Raw genomic sequence first — 27,509 nt, forward strand, 5'->3', positions numbered from 1 at the left:
GCGATCAGGTGAAAAAGCGGCATTTATGCGCATGGGCCACAATGCGCACACGCGTCGTAGGGGTACAAAGCCCGTTGTGGGTGTGCTCAGGTTCTAGCAAAGTTTTTCTTCACACTGTCGGCCGCAAGAAGATTGACAGGAAGGGGGCGTTACTGGGTGTCAACTGACCGTTTTCAGGGAGTGTTTGCAAAAACGCAGGCGTGGCTGGGCGTTCGCTGGGCGGGTGTATGAGATCAAATCCGGACACGTATAGGCTGAAGTGATCGCAAGCGCTGAGTAGGTTCAGAGCTACTCAGAAACTGCACAAACTGTTTTTGCAGAGCTCGGCTGCACAAGCGTTCGCACTTCTGCTAAGCTAAAATACACTCCCCAGTGGGCGGCGGTGGCAATAGCGTTTGCACGGCTGCTAAAACTAGCTAGCGAGTGATCAACTCGGAATGACCCCCCCAGTAATTAGTAATGTATAGCAATCGTCTGACATCCCAATATCACCCTACACAAGGCTTGTACGTGGATTCATAAAATAGCAATTAATTAAAGGTATAAAATGTAAAACTTCTATGGGAAACAATAGTAAGATCAGAATAATTTAATATAGATAAGAAATACAGCAATTTCCTGACCAATTTCCAACAAAAAAATACTAAGAATACTTTTTTAGATGTTTTTATAAAAGAGAAATTCAATGCAATATTATTATTATTATTATTAGTAGTAGTAGTAGTAGTAGTAGTAGTAAAACCCTGCGCGAGAGACACAGCGATGTATTTTAAAGCTGTTATTTCCTGGGAGAGGTCCGTGGCTCTCTGTCACGTGTCTTCTATACCCGGGAAATGATGGAGGAACAGAAATGCTTTGCTCTCACTGAAGGATTAGCAGTGAGCATTTGCACAAAGCCTGTGGCAGGAGTGAATGATGCTTAAGTTACTTTTTGGGTTGTGGGACAGACTCTCCGTGGCATATGGAATCAAGCAGTAGGCTTCTTCTGGCAACAGTAATTTTCTGATAGTTGCGTTACCCGTTCTTCAGTGGACGAAAGGGTCAGTTTATTAGTGTTAAAAGTTGAAACATTGTAGAACAGCCACATAGAATATCTTCCCGTCCTGTGTTTATTATACCATCGGACATCCATGGCTCCTGAGGACAGCGTCACCTTTAGGAAGAAAGCGTCTATGATCCCCTATATTATGTACTAAGATGAAGTTTAATTGATGACTTTCTATAAAAAAAAAAACAGGACACCGCCAGCAAGGGGAGCAGTGAGAAGAGAGGAATGTGCTGTGCAGGACACCGCCAGCAAGGGGAGCAGTGAGAAGAGAGGAATGTGCTGTGCAGGACACCGCCAGCAAGGGGAGCAGTGAGAAGAGAGGAATGTGCTGTGCAGGACACCGCCAGCAAGGGGAGCAGTGAGAGGAGGAGAGGAATGTACTGTGCAGGACACCGCCAGCAAGGGGAGCAGTGAGAGGAATGTGCTGTGCAGGACACCGCCAGCAAGGGGAGCAGTGAGAAGAGAGGAATGTGCTGTGCAGGACACCGCCAGCAAGGGGAGCAGTGAGAAGAGAGGAATGTGCTGTGCAGGACACCGCCAGCAAGGGGAGCAGTGAGAAGAGAGGAATGTGCTGTGCAGGACACCGCCAGCAAGGGGAGCAGTGAGAGGAGGAGAGGAATGTACTGTGCAGGACACCGCCAGCAAGGGGAGCAGTGAGAGGAATGTGCTGTGCAGGACACCGCCAGCAAGGGGAGCAGTGAGAAGAGAGGAATGTGCTGTGCAGGACACCGCCAGCAAGGGGAGCAGTGAGAAGAGAGGAATGTGCTGTGCAGGACACCGCCAGCAAGGGGAGCAGTGAGAAGAGAGGAATGTGCTGTACAGGACACCGCCAGCAAGGGGAGCAGTGAGAGGAGGAGAGGAATGTACTGTGCAGGACACCGCCAGCAAGGGGAGCAGTGAGAGGAATGTGCTGTGCAGGACACCGCCAGCAAGGGGAGCAGTAAGAGGAGAGGAATGTGCTGTGCAGGACACCGCCAGCAAGGGGAGCAGTGAGAGGAGAGGAATGTGCAGTGCGGTACACCGCCAGCAAGGGGAGCAGTGAGAGGAGAGGAATGTGCTGTGCAGGACACCGCCAGCAAGGGGAGCAGTGAGAGGAGATGAATGTGCAGTGTAGTACACCGCCAGCAAGGGGAGCAGTGAGAGGAGGAGAGGAATGTGCTGTGCAGGACACCGCCAGCAAGGGGAGCAGTGAGAAGAGAGGAATGTGCTGTGCAGGACACCGCCAGCAAGGGGAGCAGTGAGGAGAGGAATGTGCTGTGCAGGACACCGCCAGCAAGGGGAGCAGTGAGAGGAGGAGAGGAATGTACTGTGTAGGACACCGCTAGCAAGGGGAGCAGTGAGAGGAACGTGCTGTGCAGGACACCGCCAGCAAGGGGAGCAGTGAGAGGAGAGGAATGTGCTGTGCAGGACACCGCCAGCAAGGGGAGCAGTGAGAGGAGAGGAATGTGCAGTGCGGTACACCGCCAGCAAGGGGAGCAGTGAGAGGAGAGGAATGTGCTGTGCGGGACACCGCCAGCAAGGGGAGCAGTGAGAGGAGGAGAGGAATGTGCTGTACAGGACACCGCCAGCAAGGGGAGCAGTGAGAGGAGGAGAGGAATGTGCTGTGCAGGACACCATCAGCAAGGGGAGCAGTGAGAGGAGAAGAATGTGCAGTGCAGTACACCGCCAGCAAGGGGAGCAGTGAGAGGAGGAGAGGAATGTGCTGTGCAGGACACCGCCAGCAAGGGGAGCAGTGAGAAGAGAGGAATGTGCTGTGCAGGACACCGCCAGCAAGGGGAGCAGTGAGAGGAGAGGAATGTGCAGTGCAGTACACCGCCAGCAAGGGGAGCAGTGAGAGGAGGAGAGGAATGTGCTGTGCAGGACACCGCCAGCAAGGGGAGCAGTGAGAGGAGAGGAATGTGCAGTGCAGTATACCGCCAGCAAGGGGAGCAGTGAGAGGAGGAGAGGAATGTGCTGTGCAGGACACCGCCAGCAAGGGGAGCAGTGAGAGGAGAGGAATGTACTGTGCAGGACACCGCCAGCAAGGGGAGCAGTGAGAGGAGAGGAATGTGCAGTGCAGTACACCGCCAGCAAGGGGAGCAGTGAGAGGAGGAGAGGAATGTGCTGTGCAGGACACCGCCAGCAAGGGGAGCAGTGAGAGGAGAGGAATGTGCAGTGCTTGACACCGCCAGCAAGGGGAGTAGTGAGAGGAGAGGAATGTACTGTGCAGGACACCGCCAGCAAGGGGAGCAGTGGGAGGAGGAGAGGAATGTGCTGTGCAGGACACCGCCAGCAAGGGGAGCAGTGAGAGGAGAGGAATGTACTGTGCAGGACACCGCCAGCAAGGGGAGCAGTGGGAGGAGGAGAGGAATGTGCTGTGCAGGACACCGCCAGCAAGGGGAGCAGTGAGAGGAGAGGAATGTGCAGTGCAGTACACCGCCAGCAAGGGGAGCAGTGAGAGGATATGAATGTACTGTGCAGGACACCGCCAGCAAGGGGAGCAGTGAGAGGAGAGGAATGTACTGTGCAGGACACCGCCAGCAAGGGGAGCGGTGAGAGGAGAGGAATGTGCTGTACAGGACACTGCCAGCAAGGAGAGCAGTGAGAGGAGGAGAGGAATGTGCTGTGCAGGACACCGCCAGCAAGGGGATCAGTGAGAGGAGAGGAATGTACAGTGCAGGACACCGCCAGCAAGGGGAGCAGTGAGAGGAGGCCAGGAAGATTCAGAGGTGGATGCAGATGCAGTAGCAGCTGCGACTTTTACAGAGAGCTGCACAGGATTTCCCCTGCCCTGTATGCTGGATGTAATTCTCGGTATCGGCTCTCACTCTGCATGTACAGACAGCTGTACAGGATTTCCCCTGCCCTGTATGCTGGATGTAATTCTCGGTATCGGCTCTCACTCTGCATGTAAAGACAGCTGCACAGGATTTCCCCTGCCCTATATGCTGGATGTAATTCTCGGTATCGGCTCTCACTCTGCATGTACATACAGCTGCACATGATTTCCCCTGCCCTGTATGCTGGATGTAATTCTCGGTATCGGCTCTCACTCTGCATGTACAGACAGCTGTACAGGATTTCCCCTGCCCTGTATGCTGGATGTAATTCTCGGTATCGGCTCTCACTCTGCATGTATAGACAGCTGTACAGGATTCCCTGCCCTGTATGCTGGATGTAATTCTCGGTATCGGCTCTCACTCTGCATGTACATACAGCTGCACAGGATTTCCCCTGCCCTGTATGCTGGATGTAATTCTCAGTATCGGCTCTCACTCTGCATGCACAGACAGCTGCACAGGATTTCCCCTGCCCTGTATGCTGGATGTAATTCTCGGTATCGGCTCTCACTCTGCGTGTTCAGACAGCTGCACAGGATTTCCCCTGCCCTGTATGCTGGATGTAATTCTCGGTATCGGCTCTCACTCTGCGTGTACAGACAGCTGCACAGGATTTCCCCTGCCCTGTATGCTGGATGTAATTCTCGGTATCGGCTCTCACTCTGCGTGTACAGACAGCTGCACAGGATTTCCCCTGCCCTGTATGCTGGATGTAATTCTCGGTATCGGCTCTCACTCTGCGTGTACAGACAGCTGCACAGGATTTCCCCTGCCATGTATGCTGGATGTAATTCTCGATATCGGCTCTCACTCTGCGTGTTCAGACAGCTGCACAGGATTTCCCCTGCCCTGTATGCTGGATGTAATTCTCGGTATCGGCTCTCACTCTGCGTGTACAGACAGCTGCACAGGACTTCCCCTGCCCTGTTTGCTGGATGTAATTCTCGGTATCGGCTCTCACTCTGCATGTACAGACAGCTGCACAGGATTCCCTGCCCTGTATGCTGGACGTAGTTCTCGGTATCGGCTCTCACTCTGCATGTACAGACAGCTGCACAGGATTTCCCCTGCCCTGTATGCTGGATGTAATTCTCGGTATCGGCTCTCACTCTGCGCGTACAGACAGCTGCACAGGATTTCCCCTGCCCTGTATGCTGGATGTAATTCTCGGTATCGGCTCTCACTCTGCATGTACAGACAGCTGCACAGGATTCCCCATGCCCTGTATGCTGGATGTAATTCTCGGTATCGGCTCTCACTCTGCATGTTCAGACAGCTGCACAGGATTCCCTGCCCTGTATGCTGGACGTAGTTCTCGGTATCGGCTCTCACTCTGCATGTACATACAGCTGCACAGGATTTCCCCTGCCCTGTATGCTGGATGTAATTCTCGGTATTGGCTCTCACTCTGCATGGACAGACAGCTGCACAGGATTTCCCCTGCCCTGAATGCTGGATGTAATTATCAGTATCGGCTCTCACTCTGCATGTACAGACAGCTGCACAGGATTTCCCCTGCCCTGTATGCTGGATGTAATTCTCGGTATTGGCTCTCACTCTGCATGGACAGACAGCTGCACAGGATTTCCCCTGCCCTGTATGCTGGATGTAATTCTCTGTATCAGCTCTCACTCTGCATGTACAGACAGCTGTACAGGATTTCCCCTGCCCTGTATGCTGGATGTAATTCTCAATATATTCTCTCACTCTGCATGTATGGACAGCTGCACAGGATTTGCCCTGCCCTGTATGCTGGATGTAATTCTCAGTATCTGTTCTCACTCTGCATGTACAGACAGCTGCACAGGATTTCCCTGCCCTGTATGCTGGATGTAATTCTCGGTATCGGCTCTCACTCTGCATGTACAGACAGCTGCACAGGATTTCCCCTGCCCTGTATGCTGGATGTAATGCTCAGTATCTTTTCTCACTCTGCATGTACAGACAGATGCACAGGATTCCCTTGCCCTGTATACTGGATGTAATTCTCAGTATCGGCTCTCACTCTGCATGTACAGACAGCTGCACAGGATTCCCCCTGCCCTGTATACTGGATGTAATTCTCTGTATCGGCTTTCACTATGCATGTACATACAGCTGTACAGGATTTCCCCTGCCCTGTATGCTGGATGTAATTCTCAGTATCGGCTCTCACTCTGCATGTACAGACAGCTGCACAGGATTCCCCCTGCCCTGTATGCTGGATGTAATTATCGGTATCGGCTCTCACTCTGCATGTACATACAGCTGTACAGGATTTCCCCTGCCCTGTATGCTGGATGTAATTTTCAGTATCGGCTCTCACTCTGCATGTACAGACAGCTGCACAGGATTTCCCCTGCCCTGTATGCTGGATGTCAGTACCACCGCAGATACTGTATCTAGACTGTAGTGTAGTAGAACATTAATGCAGTAAAAGTTACTAGGCTTTTCCATGATCTGCTTATAATCTACTGTAAGTTCTGATTTGTTAAAGAATCCCTTGTATGTTACTTGTATATTATTGTACAACATTATTGTATAACAAGAAAAATGTCTATAAAAAGATTTGTTATTGCAAATCTAAAGCCGTAGCATCACAGGGTAGTAATCATGTCTGCAAAGCCGTCCTCTGTCCCAGCTGCGGTGGCTTCCCAGGTCTGCAGCTACTGACGGATGGAAATTTGAGCATCATGTACGCAGGTCTGACCAGTCAGTGGACGCTGATCTCTTCCTCCTGCAGTGACACAATAAAGACCAGACTCATAAGTCTCTGCAGCATGATTTATCTAAACTTGAAACCTGGGCGACTAAATGGAGAATGAGGTTCAATATAGAAAAATACAAGGTTATGCATTTCAGGACTAAAAACACACGTGCATCCTACATATTAAATGGGGGAAAGTCTAGGGGTAATAGTATTGGAAAAGGATTTGGGGGTACTCATTGATAATAAACGTAATAACCGTATACAATGTCAAAGAGCAGTAAAGAAGGCAAGTAAGGTGCTAGCGTGCATAAAACGGGGAATTGAGACAAGGGACTCGGATGAAATTCTGACATTGTACAAATCATTGGTACGTCCGCACCTGGAATATTGTGTTCAGTTTTGGGCACCACTGTATAAAAAAGATATCGATGAACTCGAAAGGGTTCAAAGGCGAGCTACTAAACTGATTAAAGGCCTATAAGGACTGGACTATAAGGAAAGACATACTAGGCTGAATATGAAAACACTGGAAAAGAGGCGTCTAAGGGGGATATTATTAATATCTTCAAATATGTAAAGGGGCACTACAAAGAGTTATCAGAAGAATTATTTATTAAAAGAACTCTGTTTAGGACATTTGGGCACTCGCTGAGGCTGGAGGAGAGGAAATTCCGTACGCAACAGAGGAAAGGGTTCTTCACTGTTAGGGCAATCAGGATGTGGAATTCACTGCCAGGGAAGGTGGTAATGGCGGACTCTGTAAATGCATTTAAAAAAGGAATGGCTACATTTCTGACTGAAAATGATATCCAAGGTTATAACATTTAAAATATTGACGTTGTTAATCCGGGTGTAACATGATTTGTAGTTGTTAAATAGTCATAAAACATTACTTCAGCAGGTGCGTTATAATCAACACAATTTAATACAGGTTGAACATGATGGGCATTTTGCCTCTTTTCAACCTCAATTACTATGTTACTATAACGACACATTCACTACTATTGTATTTATTATATGCACTTAGCCTCAACCAGTGCCGTAACGGGGTGGAAGTGTGCCTTGTACTGACCCCGCCCCTATGATGTCACTCCCAGGGGAAGGGCGCTGGCTCTGAGACGTAGCGCTCCTCAGGCTGCGGGGTGCATTCCCAGAGCATCCCGGCGTATCTTCTAGTGGCGCTACTGGCTGCAGGGTCCTATTCCGGGGACGATGCCGCTCCCTGTGCGCTGGCACCACTCGCACATCCCTAGTTACAACAACTAATAAAGCACTTTCTTGCAGTGACATATAAAAGCTAACTGCTGATCCCTGCACCTATAGCAATGTGAGTGAATAAGGAATACTGTAATACGATCCTGTATACATATATAACATGCAGGACAATGGCTAAACTCTTATATTGCAGCAGAAGCTATGGAAATGCAGTCTGATTCTCATCTGGAGGAGCTGAGTGTGTATCATATTAGTAACAAATTCCTACGTCATTTATTTTCTTTAAATACTGTAGCAAGTACATTATAAATGTGCCTTTGTCTTAAATCATTGCCTCCTTTTTCAAATATTTCTGGAAGGCAAACAAATATGGCTGCCAGTCACACACATGGGTAGATTTAATAGGCGTCGGTTTTGTGTATTTGGCCATTGAACTGAACAAAAACCCAACTTTACAACATTGGAACAACAATCAGTTTTTTGACACAGACAAGAAAAGGTTCTTCAGAATTACTAAAGGTACAACCAATGGCAAACGACTGGAAGCCCGTCCAAACAATAGACCGGCCTGTGACAGCCACAATTGGGAGAAGCACTATACAAATCCCCATGGTTTCCCGTCCCGCACACCTCATTAGGAAATTACAGTATGTGACTGGGAAAGGGGGAATTTGGGGAAGAAGATAAATATGAGCTGGACGTACATCATCGTGTGGACCTTACCTTGCGTGTTCTCACATGGGGGGGGTAATTCAGACCTGATCGCTAGGATGCGTTCTCTCACAGCCTGCGATCAGGTGCGAACTGCGCATGCGTATGAACCACAAGGCGCAGGCGTGTCGCACGGGTACAAAGCGGATCGCCGCTCAGCGATGGGTTTGTGCGACGGATCCGTTTTCACAGGCATTCGCAAGGAGACTGACAGGAAGAGGGCGTTTGTAGGTGGCAACTGACCGTTTTCAAGGAGTGTTTGGAAAAACGCAGGCGTGTCCAGGCGTTTGCAGGGCAGGTGTCTGACGTCAATTTTTGGACCAAAAAGACTGAAGTGATCTCAAGGGCTGAGTAAGTCCAGAGCTACTCAGAAGCTGCAAAAATAAATTTTGTGCCGTTGGCTGCATGAGCGAAAATATACTCCCCCATAGGCAGCGACTATCTGATCGCAGCGCTGCAAAAAGTTGCTAGCAAGCGATCAACTCGGAATGACCCCCTGATGGGTTTTTGCAAAAAAGAGGAAGTCATTTTGCCCCTGAGTAACACCATGTTGCACTGTATAGGGGCAGATGTAACACCTGCAGAGAGATTTAGATTTGGGTGGGGTGTGTTAGATCTAAATTGCAGTGTAAAAATTTAGCTGTCAGGTATGTGTGGGCTACATGCAAAGCAGCTAGTATTTACCCTGCATGCAAACATAATAAATGTATTTCCATCCCTTGTAACACGGTTTGTTCCAGATACTATGTTACTTGCTGTTTTTGCTTCACTTCCATCTTCCAAATTAGAATCAGACCCTCAGTTCCGCAGAGTAACAGCAATTCTGTAAGTGCCTATGGAAGCTGTCTCTGCCATCACCTGGAGAAACAAGTCCATCTAATTTACAGGGGGCAATGGTCACGTCAAGGTGACACTGCAGTGGGAGCACCTGGGACAACCTAATATTAATAGAGGGGACTCTAACAGACTACATACAGTACCTCAATGGAATCATTTATGGGATCTTTCAGATCATCTGGAAAGTCCGGTAGGGGCATCTGGAAGCCTTTCTTGCCCTTCAGCCAGAACGTCCTCTGTTTTCCTTTCCCCTGAGAATAAATAATTCACTGTTATTCGCTGTGGACCCTAAACATGACTGTAATATGTTCTGTAGCACATCGCTATGAATTCAGATGCCCCCTAAGGGGGTAAAAACTCATCACACAGATTGCTGAGGAACCATAAAAGGTCCTTGCTGAACTCCCTTGGGATATGGTGTCAGGCAGAGGTGAGTAACAGAATGCTTACTTTTACCTGGATCCATCCCCTTTCCTTTATGTCGTAGCCCCCAATCTGCCTCAGAGCGTCGGCACTCGTTTCAGAAATATGAATCCGCAGGGCTGCCGGGAGGAAAGATCCAGATTTCAACCATTTTACTGACAGTATTCCGCTGTCCTGCAAACTCAGTTACCGTGACTTCGTAGTTCACACATCATAGTCAATGAACATGGTTCCAGCAGTATAAAAAGAAAACAGAATTGAGACGCAAATAACCCAAGACCCTGGGGGTCATTCCGTGTTGATCGCTAGCTGCCATGGTTCGCAGCGCAGCGATCAGGCTAAAAAATGTCATTTCTGCGCATGCGTATGCACCGCAATGCGCAAGCGCGACGTACGGGTACAGAGCCCGTTGTGGTTGTGCACAGGTTCTACCGAAGTTTTCAGTCGCACTGACGATTGACAGGAAGGGGTCATTTCTGGGCGTCAACTGACCGTTTTCAGGGAGGGTTTGCAAAAAACGCAGGCGTGGCTGGGCGTTCGCTGGGCGGGTGTATGACATCAAATCCGGACACGAATAGGCTGAAGTGATCGCAAGCGCTGAGTAGCTTCAGAGCTACTCAGAAACTGCGCAAACTGTTTTTGCAGAGCTCGGCTGCACAGGCGTTCGCACTTCTGCTAAGCTAAAATACACTCCCCAGTGGGCGGCGGCATAGCGTTTGCACGGCTGCTAAAACTAGCCAGCGAGCAATCAACTCGGAATGACCCCCCCTATTCCCTCAAACCACACCCGCTTATGCCCAAACTATGCACATATTACTGCAATGTGACACCCCTTTCTGGTCCCAAAATCTCTATAATAGTAACTGGTGAGGTGCAGTATGTACTAACGTTTCAGCGTTTTCAAATCAGTAAATATCTGGAGTATGACTCTGAATTGGGAACAAAGCAAAGAAAAAGCAAGTAACATTGCACCTGGACAAACCATGCTCCCAACACTGGGGAGGACGGGGTTAAGAGGGACAGGCCTTTGGTGCGCACACCTCCAAAGTGGGCGGGGTCTCACAATGTGCAAGACCACCCCTCCTGTTGTGCACATTTTGGGGGCGTGACCCCTATCCTGTCACGTTGGGGGGCTTGCCCAACACTCTGTGAGCTGCTGCTCAGCCCTCGGGGCTAATTCAGACCTGCAGCATCAAATTTGTTCCCTAATGGGCAAAACCATGTGCACTGTAGGGGGGAAGCAGATGTAACATGTGCAGAGAGAGTTAGATTTGGGTGGGTTATATTGTTTCTGTGCAGGGTAAATACTGGCTGCTTTATTTTTACCCGGCAATTTAGAGTTCAGTTTGAACACACCCTACCCACATCTAACTCTCTCTGCACATGTTACATCTGTCACACCTGCACTGCACATGGGGCTAATTCAGACCTGATCGCTCGTTAGCTATTTTTTGCAGCGCTGTGATCAGATAGTCGCCGCCTATAGGGGAGTGTATTTTAGCTTTGCAAGTGTGCGATCGCATGTGCAGCCGAGCGGTACAAAAAAGTTTTGTGCAGTCTCTGCGCAGCCCAGAACTTACTTAGCCCTTGCGATCACTTCAGCCTGTCCGGGCCCGGAATTGACATCAGACACCCGCCCTGCAAACGCTTGGACACGTCTGCATTTTTCCAACCACACCCTGAAAACGGTCAGTTGCCACCCACAAACGCCCTCTTCCTGTCAATCTCCTTGCGATCGGCTGTGCGAATGAATTCTTCGTAAAACCCATCACTCAGCAACGATCCGCTTTGCACCCTTACGACGCACCTGCGCATTATGGTGCATACGCATGCGCAGTTCTGACCTGATCGCAGTGCAGCAAAAAAATCTCGCGTGCGATCAGGTCTGAATGACCCCCCATGGTTTTGCCCATTAGAGAACAAATTTGCTGCTGCGATCAGGTCTGAATTAGCCCCTCATCCGTTCCCGACACATTGTGGATAATGTGCGCATGTGATGACTGAGTGCCCCCTCCCCCAGCCTCCTCCCCTACCCACAAAACACTGCGGCTGGGACAGCGGGACTGTCCTGCTGAAACCGGGATGGTTGGGAGGTATGGACAAACCATGGGGGTTATTCAGACCTGATTGCTGCGCTGCTAACTTTGCTATCCTGCGTTCAGATAGTCGCCGCCCCCAGGTGGAGTGTATATTCACCGTGCAAGTGTGTGATCGCATGTGTACCCCGAGCTGCAAAAATCCAGTGTGTGCAGTGTGTGCGCAGCCCAGGACTTACTCCTCCAGTGCGATACACACAGGCTGATCGGGGCCGGGGCTGACGTCACACACCCGCCTTAAAAATGTGTGGGAACGTCTGCGTTTTTACGGACACTCCCAGTAAACAGTCACTTACCACCCACAAACAGCCTCTTCCTTTCAATCACCTTGCGAACGCCCGTGCGTATGAAATTTTCGTACCATCCTGTCGCTGACAGTCAATGCCCGTTTTTGTTGTCCGACACGCATGCACCTAATTGCAGTGCAATTAGCTGCAGTTATGACCTGATATGCCCGCTGTGCCAAAACGCCCAGCAGCGCTCAGGTCTGAATCACCCCCCCATGTTGCAATTGTGTGTGACAATAAAAACAATTATTTTACATTTTCTTTATTGTTGATAGACATTTGCACTATTCCTAATTGTTTTGGTTTATGTTATCACTGTTCCCAATTGTAAAGCGCGACGGAATTTGCTGCGCTATATAAGAAACGGTTAATAAATAAATAAATATGCAGAGAGAGTTAGATTTGGGAGAGACGCCTCCGAGCTCATATATAAATGGCAGTGGAAAAAAATAAAGCTGATCAATATTTGTGGGCTACATGCAAAAGCAGCCGGTATTAACCCTGCATGCAAATACAATACATGTATTTGCCGCCCTTGCAGCGATACATGGTTGGCTCCATGCTATTGATGTTGTGGTATCTCTGATTTCAGGAGCTCCTTGCAACAACATGGTGTCATTAAATGATTCCTATTTTAGACACTTGCAGTTACTAAGGCAGACTGATACGTCTCAGACTAGTCATATACACCAGGATTACCTACGTAAACTGTTGCTTTCCATTCTTGATGCAGTGTTAACTGTGTCCCCAAACAGACAGTACCTGGGCATCGTCACACCCACCACCCCGGCCACTACAGGACCTGGAAGCAGCAGGGGACAGAGATGAGAGAGTATCATTATCAGTTATTTATTACTGCACATTGGGGGTCATTCCGAGTTGTTCGCTAGTTGACGATTTTCGCTATGCTGCGATTTGTTGCAAAATGCGCATGCGCAAGGCACGCAGGGCGCATGCGCTTAGTTATTTAACTTAAAACTTAGTGGATTTGCTGTGGATTCTGCTGCGCTTTTCAGTCGCACTGCTGATCGGTGAGTGATTGACAGGAAGTGGACGTTTCTGGGTGGTAACTGAGCGTTTTCCAGGAGTGTGCTAAAAAACGCAGGCGTGTCAGGGAAAAACGCGGGAGTGTCTGGAGAAACGGGGGAGTGGCTGGCCGAACGCAGGGCGTGTTTGTGACGTCAAACCAGGAACTAAACGGACTGAGCTGATCGCAATCTGTGAGTAGGTCTGGAGCTACTCAGAAACTGCAAAGAATTATTTATTAGCAGTTCTGCTAATCTTTCGTTCACACTTCTGCTATGCTAAGATACACTCCCAGAGGGCGGCGGCCTAGCGTGTGCAATGCTGCTAAAAGCAGCTAGCGAGCGAACAACTCGGAATGAGGGCCATTGTCAGGATTATGTCTACTCCTGCCTGATAGTTACAGTGGAATACACAATAGAAGGGGCTTTCCGCCTTTATCTGGCTGTAAGCTGTAATACGTGGCTGAAGAACCGTTCTCCCGCGATGCTGGAACAGTAGACGATACTCCCGCACACTTCTCCCATGAAGTGATCTGTGGCAGAAGACTTGATTTGCTGTGAATGGATCAGCTTGGCCCTCTACAACCCCCAATCAGGGCATTGCCCCCATGAGCTAGGCCCAGGATGCCTGCTGACCTTACTCACCTCCCTCACTCTGACCATAATTACCTTCATTTTTATCTTACCTTGTCCCCTTGTCCCCACACCTACACCCAAATAAGTACACACACATGCAATCCCCACTAAATGTCTGCTAGGCTTACTTCATTTGGATTTATGTCCTCTGCACTCTACCTAAACAGACCCAACCAAAGTGACCAACAATATACTTATGTCTTAACCAGAGCCGGCCCTAACCAATATGATGCCCTAGGCAAGATTTTGGCTGGTGCCCCCTAGTACCACCGCTACTAGTTCTGAAGGAGATGCCTGGCATGAGTCAGCTGGCAGCTCTGCTAACGTCGGGCGCCTTTTGTTTATGAAAATGCATCTTATTTGCATTACTATGTGGCTAGGATACACAAGCAGCTTCTGCTGATTAAAATGATATGCAGCATGCCTATATTCTGTGTGCGACTGCGGCTGTATTTGCATACGAAATTCTACGTTACAGTGATTTCCAGGAATACACTGCAACGTAGCATTTCGTATGCAGATACAGCCGCAGTCACACACAGAATATAGGCATGCCGCATATCATTTTAATCAGCAGAAGCTGCTGGTGCCCCTAAGCATACCAAATGCCCTAGGCATTTGCCTAATTTGCCTATACCTAAGGCCGGCTCTGGTCTTAACCAAAAGGCCACTCTCCCTACTCATAATCCATGAACTTCCTACTGCTTCTGACACTTCACTCCCTTCCCTTTGCAGAACTGTTCTCCTCTGGCTCCCCTCCTACCTCACCAGTATCTCTACATCTGGCTCATACACCCCTCATTTTTCCACTGTTAGGGTCCCTCAAAGCTTTGTTCTTGGCCCTCTGCTTTTATCTCTTTACACCACTTCTCTCTGCAAACTGTTTCACTTTTTTGGCCTCCAATACCTCTCTAGGCCCTAGCAACAGCTCTCCTCATCTCACCTCTCCTCATCTCTGTTATACCAAGTGTCCAAATCCTTCTCCCACATCCCCACCTGTTTGTCCCAACCAGGACTGCCAAGAGAAATCCTGGGCCCCGGTACAACAACTTGCTGGGTTCTCCTGCCCTCACTGGAGGGGATGTGACCACAGCATGCTGAGGGCATGGTCACTCCTCTTTGGGGGCGTGTCTAGCACATCAGAAGCACCCACTCACAAGACCATGGCATGCCTCTAAGCAAGGGCAGTAGAGAGCCTGGCTTGGCCTAGGTATTTTTCAGGGGGCATGGCATAATCAAATGAGTTATGGACCTGGGCCCCTCTATCAGACCTGGGCCCAGGTAATTTGTACTCTCCCCCTCCCCCCCCCCCTCTCTGCGCCACTGGTCCCAACACTGAAACTCAGCATGTCCACAACCAAACTCGCAAGACATCACCAAAACCCTCAATAACTCCTCCATCATTTCCTGTATTGACTACTACATTCTCCTGGTAACTAATCTTCCCTCACCCATCTATCCACTGTTTAGTCCATCCAAAATACTGTGTGGAAACTAATCCTCCATTCCCGTCATTGCTCTTCTTCCGTACCGCCATGCAACGCTCTACACTGACTCCACATTTCCTCCAGAATTGTATTCAAGCTGCTCACCCTGACCTACAAAGCCCTCACTGACACCTGTCCTTCTACATATGTTACCTTGTCGCGAGATGCACTCCTGCCCTTCCCCTGTATCTGACCTACCTTCTCCTCTCCCCTGATTCTCATTCTCCTACAAGACTTCTTCTGCATTGCTCCTCACCTCTAGAGCCTACTTTCCCATCTTACCGAAAAATATCAAACATACTCAGATATCTTAAACGTTCCCTTAAAACCACCTTTTCAGCTTGGCCTGGCCCATTCCCACCTAAGACTATTCCTCTGGATTCTCTTCCTCACACCTAGCACTAACACTATTGCCTTGGATATCACCCTCCCTCCAGAACGTAAGCTCTCTTCAGCAGGGCCCTCTTTTCTTTCTGTCTCATGTCCTCACCACCTACTGTGTCTGCATCCGCTATAAGTCATTGTCTTTATTATGTTTAAATTGAACTGCTCATGTTTTAGTTTATATGCTTTATTTTGTGTGTTTATCTAGTACTTTTTACAATGCTGTCTTCATGGTGCTGTAGAACATTCTTGCATTTCACCAACTATGGCAATGATAAAACTAGAGAGAGTCTTGTGGAGCTTAAAGACATGGAACTGACCACTGCTGTATGGGGGTTCACTACGGATTGCCGGCGGTCGGGCTCCCGGCGACCAGCATACCGGCGCCGGGAGCCCGACCGCCGGCTTACAGACAGTGTGGCGAGCGCAAATTAGTCCCTTGCGGGCTCGCTGCGCTCGCCACGCTACGGGCACGGTGGTGCACTACGCGCGCCACGCTATTTTATTCTACCTCCAGGGGGGTTGTGGACCCCCACGAGGGAGAATAAGTGTCAGTATGCCGGCTGTCGGGATCCCGGCGCCGGTATACTGTGCGCCGGGATCCCGACAGCCGGCATACTGAAGACCACCCCTGTATGGTACTGCAATGGGACTGAGGTGCAGATGTATTAATCTGGAAAAGGCATAAGGAAGTGATAAACCAGTGATAAATGCACCAGCCAATCAGCTCCAATATGTAAATTAACAGTTAGGAGCTGATTGGCTGGTGCATTTATCACCTTGCATTTATCACTGGTTTATCACTTCTTTATGCCTTCTCCAGGATAATACATCTGCCACTGAATGCCTAGGCGAGGAACTTGGGTTGTAGCACAAAAACAATTCCGGCCTACCCGTGTGCAGTCCAATGCGCAGCTTCAACTTCTCCTCCGGCATGTGTCGGATTCTGAAGGACAGCATGGCACTGAGAAAGTGGAGAGACATGGTGGCGATTTCTTCTAGGTGCCTTAGACCATTCTGAATTGGGAGACCACTGGCAACCATGTAAGCATCTCCAATGGTTTCCACCTGCAGGAAACGTTAGTTCTGGTCAGGGTTCTTGGCTTTGGATTGGAAGAAGGAACTCTAAATCATAAGTGAAAACATTATCTCAAGGCATAGCGCCTTATCAAATATACAGTGACGATTTGGGGACAGTGGTATTTATTCAAGTGACAAATATTTTAAGTTTTATTTTATGAAAATTAAAATTCAAATATTAGTTACAGACATAATTTTAGCTTATCTGACTGCTTTCCGGTGGTTTTTAGGTCACATGTGCAAACTTTAAGATGACGGAGATGGAGGTGGCTAGCGCCATGAGTTGGTCAGCGCAAATTGCAGCTCATGTAGCTTGATTTTCACTGCCCTGCCCTGGCCACCAAGTACCTAATTTGTGTCTTGTTTTTTCTTGTCTGGATTATCCCCTCCGCTGCACGCCCCTGTAGTGGATCAATAAATTATGAGCAGAGTCCATTGTGTGTATCACTGGTCTGAAGGCATGTATGGGATCTGTGGCTGGAGTAAATACTGATCCTTGTAGCAGGACCGCAACAAGGGGGGGCAAAGGGGTCACAAGACCCGGGCGCAAGAAGGAGGGAACGCAGAGAACTCTGCCCATCTCCTTCGACCAGCTGCTCCTCCACCGGGTGCACGTCAGCCTGGCCTTGATGTGAGCTGACTGATGGAGAGATAGCAGAGGGAACCCGGGGGTGAGCATGTTCCTGGCCACTGCCACCAGAGCCAAGTAAGTAAAAATGCCCACCAAGTCCTGTCTACAGTGCTGCTAAAAGGGAGGACCGCCAGCGATGCCCACAGCCCTGGCACAGCCTCCTGCAGGGGCTGGGCATCACATGGAATGACAGTCCTGACACCCCTACACCTGTCTGGCACCACACATCTTATTGGAGGGTTATGTAGAAGTGCATGCCACCCCTCTCTCCCCCATCTCTCCCTCCCACCCCTCTCTCACCCTCCCACCCCTCTCTCCCCATCTCTCACTCCCACCTCTCTCTCCCCCATCTCTCCCTCCCACCTCTCTCTTCCCCATCTCTCCCTCCCACCCCTCCCTCCCCCCATCTCTCCCTCACCCCTCCCTCCCCCATCTCTCCCTCCCACTTCCTTCCTCCCTCCCCCATCTCTCCCTCACCCCTCCCTCCCCCATCTCTCCCTCCCACCTCTCTCTTCCCCATCTCTCCCTCCCACCCCTCCCTCCCACCTCTCTCTTCCCCATCTCTCCCTCCCACCTCTCTCTCCCCATTCTCACCCTCCCACCTCTCTCTTCCCCATCTCTCCTCCCACCACTCCCCTCCCCCATCTCTCCCTCACCCCTCCCTCCCCCATCTCTCCCTCCCCCCTCCCTCCCCCATCTCTCCCTCCCACCTCTCTCTTCCCCATCTCTCCTCCCACTCCTCCCTACCCCATCTCTCCTCCCACCTCCTCTCTCTTCCCCATCTCTCCCTCCCACCTCTCTCTCCCCATCTCTCCCTCCCACCTCTCTTCCCCATCTCTCCCTCCCACCCCTCCCTCCCCATCTCTCCCTCACCCCTCCCTCCCCCATCTCTCCCTCCCCATCTCTCCCTCACCCCTCCCTCCCTCCATCTCTCCATCCCACCTCTCTCTTCCCCATCTCTCCCTCCCACCCCTCCCTACCCCATCTCTCCCTCCCACCTCTCTCTCCCCATCTCTCCCTCCCACCTCTCTCTCCCATCTCACCCTCCCACCTCTCTCCCCCATCTCACCCTCTCACCCCTCTCTCCCCCCATCTCTCCCTCCCACCTCTCTCTTCCCATCTCTCCCTCCCACCTCTCTCTCCCATCTCTCCCTCCCACCTCTCTCTTCCCCATCTCTCCCTCCCACCCCTCCCTACCCCATCTCTCCATCACCCCTCCCTCCCCCATCTCTCCCTCCCACCCCTCCCTCCCCATCTCTCCCTCACCCCTCCCCCCCATCTCTCCTCCCACCCACCCCTACCCCATCTCTCCATCACCCCTCCCTCCCCGATCTCTCCCTCCCACCCCTCCCTCCCCCATCTCTCCCTCCCACCTCTCTCTCCCCCATATCTCCCTCCCACCTCTCTCTCCCCATCTCACCCTCCCACCCCTCTCTCCCCATCTCTCCCTCCCACCTCTCTCTCCCCATCTCTCCCTCCCACCTCTCTCTTCCCCATCTCTCCCACCCCTCCCTCCCCCATCTCTCCCTCACCCCTCCCTCCCCCATCTCTCCCTCCCACTCCTCCTCCCACATCTCTCCCTCACCCCTCCCTCCTCCATCTCTCCCTCCCACCTCTCTTCCCCATCTCTCCCTCCCACCCCTCTCTCCCCATCTCTCCCACCCACCTCTCTCTCCCCCATCTCTCCCTCCCACCTCTCTCTTCCCCATCTCTCCCTCCCACTCCTCCCTCCCCCATCTCTCCCTCACCCCTCCCTCCCCCATCTCTCCCTCCCACCTCTCTCTTCCCCATCTCTCCCTCCCACCCCTCCCTCCCACCTCTCTCTTCCCCATCTCTCCCTCCCACCTCTCTCTTCCCATCTCTCCCTCCCACCTCTCTCTTCCCCATCTCTCCCTCCACCCCTCCCTCCCCCATCTCTCCTCCCACCCCTCCCTCCCCATCTCCCTCCACCCTCCCTCCCCCATCTCTCCCTCACCCCTCCCTCCCCATCTCTCCTCTCACCCCTCCCTCCCCATCTCTCCCTCCCACCTCTCTCTTCCCCATCTCTCCCTCCCACCCCTCCCTACCCCATCTCTCCCTCCCACCTCTCTCTTCTCCATCTCTCCCTCCCACCTCTCTCTCCCCATCTCTCCCTCCCACCTCTCTTCCCCATCTCTCCCTCCCACCCCTCCCTCCCCCATCTCTCCCTCACCCCTCCTCCCCCATCTCTCCCTCCTCCCCCATCTCTCCCTCCCCCATCTCTCCCTCACACCCTCCCTCCCCCATCTCTCCCTCCCACCTCTCTCTTCCCCATCTCTCCCTCCCACCCCTCCCTACCCCATCTCTCCTCCCACCTCTCTCTCCCCATCTCTCCCTCCCACCTCTCTCCCCCCATCTCACCCTCCCACCTCTCTCCCCCCATCTCCCCCCCTCCCACCCCTCTCTCCCCCCATCTCTCCCTCCCACCTCTCTCTTCCCCATCTCTCCCTCCCACCTCTCTCTCCCATCTCTCCTCCCACCCCTCCCTACCCATCTCTCATCACCCCTCCCTCCCCATCTCTCCCTCCCACCCCTCCCTCCCCATCTCTCCCTCACCCCTCCCTCCCCCATCTCTCCCTCCCACCCCTCCCTACCCCATCTCTCCATCACCCCTCCCTCCCCATGCTTCTCCCTCCCACCCCTCCCTCCCCCATCTCTCCCTCCCACCTCTCTATCCCCATCTCTCCCTCCCACCTCTCTCTCTCCCCATCTCTCCCTCCCACCTCTTTCCCATCTCTCCCTCCCACCTCTCTCTCCCCCACTCTCCTCCCTCCCTCTCCCATCTCTCCTCCCCTCTCTCCCATCTCTCCTCCCACCCCTCTTTTCCCATCTCTCCCTCACCCCTCTCTCTCCCTATCTCTCCCTCCCACCCTCTCTCCCCATCTCTCTCTCCCACCCCTCTCTCCCCATCTCTCCACCCCTCTCTCCCCATCTCTCTCCTCACCCCTCTCTCTCCCCATCTCTCCCTCCCACCCATCTCTCCCCATCTCTCCCTCACCCCTCTCTCTCCCCCATCTTCTCCCTCCACCTCTCTCTCCTCCCATCTCTCCCACCCCTCTCTCCCCATCTCTCCCTCCCACCCTCTCTCCCCATCTCTCCCTCCCACCCCTCTCTCTCCCTATCTCTTCCTCCCACCCCTCTCTCCCATCTCTCCCTCCCACCCCTCTCTCCCATCTCTCCCTCCCACCCTCTCTCTCCCCATCTCTCCCTCACCCCTCTCTCTCCCCATCTCTCCCTCCACCCCTCTCTCCCCCATCTCTCTCTCCCCATCTCTCCCTCACCCCTTTCTCCCCCCTCTCTCTCCCATCTCTCCCTCCCCTCTCTCCCCCATCTCTCCCTCCCCCTTCTCTCTCCCCCCATCCCTCTCTCTCCCCATCTCTCCCTCACCCCTCTCTCCCTCCCACCTCTCTCTCCCCATCTCTACCTCACCCCTCTCTCTCCCCATCTCTCCCTCTCACCCCTCTCTCTCCCCATCTCTCCCTCCCCTTCTCTCTCTCCCATCTCTCCCTCCCACCTCTCTCTCCCCATCTCTACCTCACCCCTCTCTCTCCACCATCTCTCCCTCCCACCTCTCCCCCATCTCTCTCCCATCTCTCCCCATCTCTCCCTCCCATGCCTCCCCCTCCCCCCTTCTCTCTCCCCCATCTCTCCCTCCACCTCTCTCTCCCCATCTCTACCTCACCCCTCTCTCTCCCCATCTCTCCCTCACCCCACTCTCTCTCACACCTCTCCCTCACCCCTCACTCTCCTCAATCTCTCCCTCACCCCTCTCTCCCCATCTCTCCCTCACCCCTCTCTCCCCCATCTCTCCCTCCAACCCCTCTCTCCCCCCATCTCTCCCATCTCCTCTCTCTCTCCCCATCTCTCCCTCCCACCCTTCTCTCCTCATCTCTCCCTCACCCCTCTCTCCCTCCCACCTCTCTCCCCCATCTCTCCCTCACCCTCTCTCCCCCATCTCTCCCTCCCACCTCTCTCTCCCCCATCTCTCCCTCACCCCTCTCTCCCCATCTCTCCCTCACCCCTCTCTCTCCCATCTCTCCCTCCCACCTCTCTCCCATCTCTCCCTCACCCCTCTCTCCCCCATCTCTCTCTCCCATCTCTCCCTCACCCCTCTCTCTCCCCATCTCTCTCCCCCCCTTCTCTCCCTCCCACCCCTCTCTCCCCATCTCTCCCTCCCACCTCTCTCTCCCCATCTCTCCCTCCCACCTCTCTCTCCCCATCTCTCCCTCACCCCATCTCTCCTCACCCCTCTCTCCCCATCTCTCCCTCACCCCTCTCTCTCCCATCTCTCCCTCCCACCTCTCCCATCTCTCCCTCACCCCTCTCTCCCCATATCTCCCTCCCGCATCTCTCTCCCTCACCCCTCTCTCACACCTCTCCTCTCTCTACCATCTCTCCATCAGCCATCTTTCTCCCCATCTCTCCCTCCCACCCCCTCTCCCCCATCTCTCCTCACCCCTCTCTCCCCCATCTCTCCCTCCCACCTCTCTCTCCCCATCACTCCCCATCTCTCCCTCACCCCTCTCTCTCCCCATCTCTCCCTCCCACCTCTCTCCCCATCTCTCCCTCCCACCCCTCTCTCCTCATCTCTCCCTCACCCCTCTCTCCCCCCATATCTACCTCACCCCTCTCTCTCTCCCCATCTCTCCCTCCAACTCTCTCCCCCATCTCTCCCTCCCACCTCCTCTCTCCTCATCTCTCCCTCACCCCTCTTTCCCCCATCTCTCCCTCACCCTCTCTCTCCCCATCTCTCCCTCACCCCTCTCTCCCCCATCTCTCCCTCACCACTATCTCTCCCTCCCCCTTCTCTCTCCCCATCTCTCCCTCACCCCTCCATCTCTCCCTCCCACCCCTCTCTCCCCCATCTCTCCCTCCCACTTCTCTTTCCCCATCTCTCCCTCACCTCTCTCTCCCCCATCTCTCCCTCACCACTCTCTCTCCCCATCTCTCCTCACCCCTCTCTCTCCCCCTCACCACTCTCTCTCCCCATCTCTCCCTCACCCCCCTCTCCCCCCATCTCTCCCTCACCCCTCTCTCTCCCCCCATCTCTCCCTCGCGCCTCTCTCTCCCCATCTCTCCCTCTCACCCCTCTCTCCCTCACCCCTCTCTCTCACCATCTCTCCCTCACACCTCTCTCCCCATCTCTCCCTCACCACTCTTTCTCCCCATCTCTCCCTCACCCCTCTCTCCCCCATCTCTCCCTCCCCATCTCTCCACCCCTCTTTCCCCCATCTCTCCCTCCACCTCTCTCTCCCCATCTCTCCCTCACCCCTCTCTCCCCCATCTCTCCCTCACCACTCTCTCTTCCCATCTCCCTCACCCCCCTCTCTCCCTCACCACTCTCTCCCCATCTCTCCCTCACCCCTCTCTCCCCCAATCTCTCCCTCGCCCCTCTCTCCCATCTCTCTCCCTCCCACCTCTCTCTCCCCATCTCTCCCTCCACCCTCTCTCTCCCATCTCTCCCTCACCCCTCTCTCCCCCCATCTCTCTCTCCCCCATCTCTCCCTCACCCCTCCCTCTCCCCATCTCTCCCTCAACCCTCCCTCTCCCCCATCTCTCCCTCCCACCCCTCTCTCCCCCATCTCTCCCTCCCACCTCTCTCTCCCCATCTCTCCCTCACCCCTCTCCCCATCTCTCCCTCACCCCTCTCTCCCCCATCTCTCCCTCACCACTCTCTCTCCCCCATCTCTCCCTCACCACTCTCTCTCCCCATCTCTCCCTCACCCCTCTCTTCCCCCATCTCTCCCCCACCCCTCTCTCTCCCCATCTCTCCCTCACCCCTCTCTCCCCCCATCTCTCCCTCACCCCTTCCTCTCCCCATCTCTCCCTCCCACCCCTCTCTCCCCCATCTCTCCCTCCCACCTCTCTCTCCCCATCTCTCCATCACCCCTCTCTCCCTCACCACTCTCTCTCCCCATCACTCCCTCCCCCCTCTCTCCCCCATCTCTCCCTCGCCCCTCTCTCCCCCATCTCTCCCTCCCACCTCTCTCTCCCCATCTCTCCCTCCCACCTCTCTCCCCATCTCTCCCTCACCCCTCTCTCCCCCATCTCTCCCTCCCCCTTCTCTCTCTCCCATCTCTCCCTCACCCTCCCTCTCCCCCATCTCTCCCTCAACCCTCCCTCTCCCCATCTCTCCCTCCCACCCCTCTCTCCCCCATCTCTCCCTCCCACCTCTCTCTCCTCACCCCTATCTCCCCCATCTCTCCCTCACCCCTCTCTCCCCCCATCTCTCCCTCACCCCTCTCTCCCCCCATCTCTCCCCCATCTCTCCCTCACCCCCTCTCTCCCCATCTCTCCCTCACCCCTCTCTCCCCCATCTCTCCCCCAATCTCTCCCTCACCCCCCTCTCTCCCCATCTCTCCCTCACCCATCTCTCCTCACCCCTCTCTCCCCCATCTCTCTCTCCCCCATCTCTCCCTCACCCCTCCCTCTCCCCCATCTCTCCCTCTACCCTCCCTCTCCCCCATCTCTCCCTTCCCACCCCTCTCTCCCCCATCTCTCCCTCCCACCTCTCTCTCCCCATCTCTCCCTCACCCCTCTCTCCCCATCTCTCCCTCACCCCTCTCTCCCCCATCTCTCCCTCACCACTCTCTCTCCCCCATCTCTCCCTCACCACTCTCTCTCCCCATCTCTCCCTCACCCCTCTCTTCCCCATCTCTCCCCATCTCTCCCCACCCCTCTCTCTCCCCATCTCTCCCTCACCCCTCTCTCCCCCCATCTCTCCCTCACCCCTTCCTCTCCCCCCATCTCTCCTCCACCCCTCTCTCCCCATCTCTCCCTCCCACCTCTCTCTCCCCATCTCTCCATCACCCCCTCTCTCCCTCACCACTCTCTCTCTCCCCATCACTCCCTCCCCCCTCTCTCCCCCATCTCTCCCTCGCCCCTCTCTCCCCCATCTCTCCCTCCCACCTCTCTCTCCCCATCTCTCCCTCCCACCTCTCTCCCCATCTCTCCCTCACCCCTCTCTCCCCCATCTCTCCCTCCCCCTTCTCTCTCCCCCATCTCTCCCTCACCCCCTCCCTCTCCCCCATCTCTCCCTCAACCTCCCTCTCCCCATCTCTCACTCCCACCCCTCTCTCCCCATCTCTCCCTCCCACCTCTCTCTCCCTCACCCCTCTCTCCCCCATCTCTCCCTCACCCCTTCTCCCCCATCTCTCCCTCACCCCTCTCTCCCCCATCTCTCCCCTCATCTTCCATCACCCCCCTCTCTCCCATCTCTCCCTCACCCCTCTCTCCCCCATCTCTCCCTCCCCCCTCTCTCCCCCCATCTCTCCTCCCCTTCTCTCTCCCCCATCTCTCCCTCTCCCCCATCTCTCCTCCACCCCTCTCTCCCCATCTCTCCTCCACCTCTCTCTCCCCATCTCTCCCTCATCCCTCTCTCCCTCACCACTCTGTCTCCCATCTCTCCCTCACCCATCTCTCCCTCACCCTCTCTCCCCCATCTCTCTCTCCCCCATCTCTCCCTCACCCCTCCCTCTCCCCCATCTCTCCATCAACCCTCCCTCTCCCCCATCTCTCCCTCCCACCCCTCTCTCCCCCATCTCTCCCTCCCACCTCTCTCTCCCCATCTCTCCCTCACCCCTCTCTCCCCCCATCTCTCCCACTCACCCTCTCTCCCCCATCTCTCCCTCACCACTCTCTCTCCCCCATCTCTCCCTCACCACTCTCTCTCCCCATCTCTCCTCACCCCTCTCTTCCCCATCTCTCCCCCATCTCTCCCCCACCCCTCTCTCTCTCCCATCTCTCCCTCACCCCTCTCTCCCCCCATCTCTCCCTCACCCCTTCCTCTCCCCCATCTCTCCCTCCCACCCCTCTCTCCCCCATCTCTCCCTCCCACCTCTCTCTCCCCATCTCTCCATCACCCCTCTCTCCCTCACCACTCTCTCTCCCCATCACTCCCTCCCCCCTCTCTCCCCCATCTCTCCCTCGCCCCTCTCTCCCCATCTCTCCCTCCACCTCTCTCTTCCCAATCTCTCCCTCCCACCCCTCCCTCCCCCATCTCTCCCTCACCCCTCCCTCCCCCATCTCTCCCTCCCACCCCTCCCTCCCCCATCTCTCCTCACCCCTCCCTCCCCCATCTCTCCCTCACCCCTCCCTCCCCCATCTCTCCCTCCACCTCTCTCTTCCCCATCTCTCCCTCCCACCCCTCCCTACCCCATCTCTCCCTCCACCTCTCTCTTCTCCATCTCTCCCTCCCACCTCTCTCTCCCCATCTCTCCCTCCCACCTCTCTTCCCCATCTCTCCCTCCCACCCCTCCCTCCCCCATCTCTCCCTCACCCCTCCCTCCCCATCTCTCCCTCCCTCCCCCATCTCTCCCTCCCCCATCTCTCCCTCACCCCTCCCTCCCCCATCTCTCCCTCCCACCTCTCTCTTCCCCATCTCTCCCTCCCACCCCTCCCTACCCCATCTCTCCCTCCCACCTCTCTCTCCCCCATCTCTCCCTCCACCTCTCTCCCCCATCTCACCCTCCCACCTCTCTCCCCCATCTCCCCCTCCCACCCCTCTCTCCCCCCATCTCTCCCTCCCACCTCTCTCTTCCCCATCTCTCCCTCCCACCTCTCTCTCCCCATCTCTCCCTCCCACCCCTCCCTACCCCATCTCTCCATCACCCTCCCTCCCCCATCTCTCCCTCCCACCCCTCCCTCCCCCATCTCTCCCTCACCCCTCCCTCCCCCATCTCTCCCTCCACCCCTCCCTACCCCATCTCTCCATCACCCCTCCCTCCCCCATCTCTCCCTCCCACCCCTCCCTCCCCCATCCCCCATCTCTCCCTCCCACCTCTCTCTCCCCCATCTCTCCCTCCCACCTCTCTCTCCCCCATCTCTCCCTCCACCTCTTTCCCCCATCTCTCCCTCCACCTCTCTCTCCCCCATCTCTCCCTCCACCCCTCTCTCCCCATCTCTCCCTCCCACCCCTCTCTCCCCATCTCTCCCTCCCACCCCTCTTTTCCCATCTCTCCCTCACCCCTCTCTCTCCCTATCTCTCCCTCCCACCCCTCTCTCCCCATCTCTCTCTCCCACCCCTCTCTCCCCATCTCTCCCACCCCTCTCTCCCCATCTCTCTCCTCTCCCCTCTCTCTCCCCATCTCTCCCTCCCACCATCTCTCCCCATCTCTCCCTCACCCCTCTCTCTCCCATCTCTCCTCCACCTCTCTCTCCTCCATCTCTCCACCCCTCTCTCCCCATCTCTCCTCCCACCCTCTCTCCCCATCTCTCCCTCCCACCCCTCTCTCTCCCTATCTCTTCCTCCACCCCTCTCTCCCCATCTCTCCCTCCCACCCCCTCCCCATCTCTCCCTCCCACCCCTCTCTCCCCATCTCTCCCTCACCCCTCTCTCTCCCATCTCTCCTCCCACCCTCTCCCCATCTCTCTCTCCCATCTCTCCCTCACCCCTTTCTCCCCCCTCTCTCTCCCATCTCTCCCTCACCCTCTCTCCCCATCTCTCCCTCCTTCTCTCCCCCCATCCTCTCTCTCCACCTATCTCCTCCACCACCTCTCTCCCTCCCACCTCTCTCTCCCCATCTCTACCTCACCCCTCTCTCTCCCCCATCTCTCCCTCTCACCCCTCTCTCTCCCCATCTCTCCCTCCCCCTTCTCTCTCTCCCATATCTCCCTCCCACCTCTCTCTCCCCATCTCTACCTCAACCCTCTCTCTCCACCATCTCTCCCTCCACCTCTCCCCATCTCTCTCCCATCTCTCCCACCATCTCTCCCTCCATGCCTCCCCCTCCCCCTTCTCTCTCCCCCATCTCTCCCTCCCACCTCTCTCTCTCCCATCTCTACCTCACCCCTCTCTCTCCCCCATCTCTCCCTCACCCCACTCTCTCTCACACCTCTCCCTCACCCCTCACTCTCCTCAATCTCTCCCTCACCCCTCTCTCCCCATCTCTCCCTCACCCCTCTCTCCCCATCTCTCCTCCAACCCATCTCTCCCCCCATCTCTCCCATCTCCTCTCTCTCTCCCCACTCTCTCCCTCCCACCCTTCTCTCCTCATCTCTCCCTCACCCCTCTCTCCCTCCCACCTCTCTCCCCCATCTCTCCCTCACCCCTCTCTCTCCCCCATCTCTCCCTCCCACCTCTCTCTCCCCATCTCTCCTCACCATCTCTCCCTCTCCTCCCCCC

General features: G+C 54.5%; 1 protein-coding gene across 1 annotated transcript in view; it reads right to left on the reverse strand.

The window, feature by feature from the left end:
- Positions 1–3,697: 3,697 nt before the first annotated feature.
- Positions 3,698–27,509, reverse strand: part of LOC135057435 (guanylate cyclase 2G-like) — a 213,686-nt gene continuing 189,874 nt past the window's right edge. Inside the window, exons 20-24 of the mRNA XM_063963329.1 lie at positions 16,551–16,725; positions 12,829–12,927; positions 9,770–9,861; positions 9,463–9,570; positions 3,698–6,583 (exon numbers count right to left, since the gene is read on the reverse strand). Coding sequence (XP_063819399.1) covers positions 6,560–6,583; positions 9,463–9,570; positions 9,770–9,861; positions 12,829–12,927; positions 16,551–16,725 — 498 coding nt within the window. The 3' untranslated portion in view covers positions 3,698–6,559. The remainder of the gene's footprint in view (positions 6,584–9,462; positions 9,571–9,769; positions 9,862–12,828; positions 12,928–16,550; positions 16,726–27,509) is intronic.

The sequence above is a fragment of the Pseudophryne corroboree genome, chromosome 3, assembly GCF_028390025.1.
Source record: "Pseudophryne corroboree isolate aPseCor3 chromosome 3, aPseCor3.hap2, whole genome shotgun sequence".
Classification (NCBI taxonomy): domain Eukaryota; kingdom Metazoa; phylum Chordata; class Amphibia; order Anura; family Myobatrachidae; genus Pseudophryne; species Pseudophryne corroboree.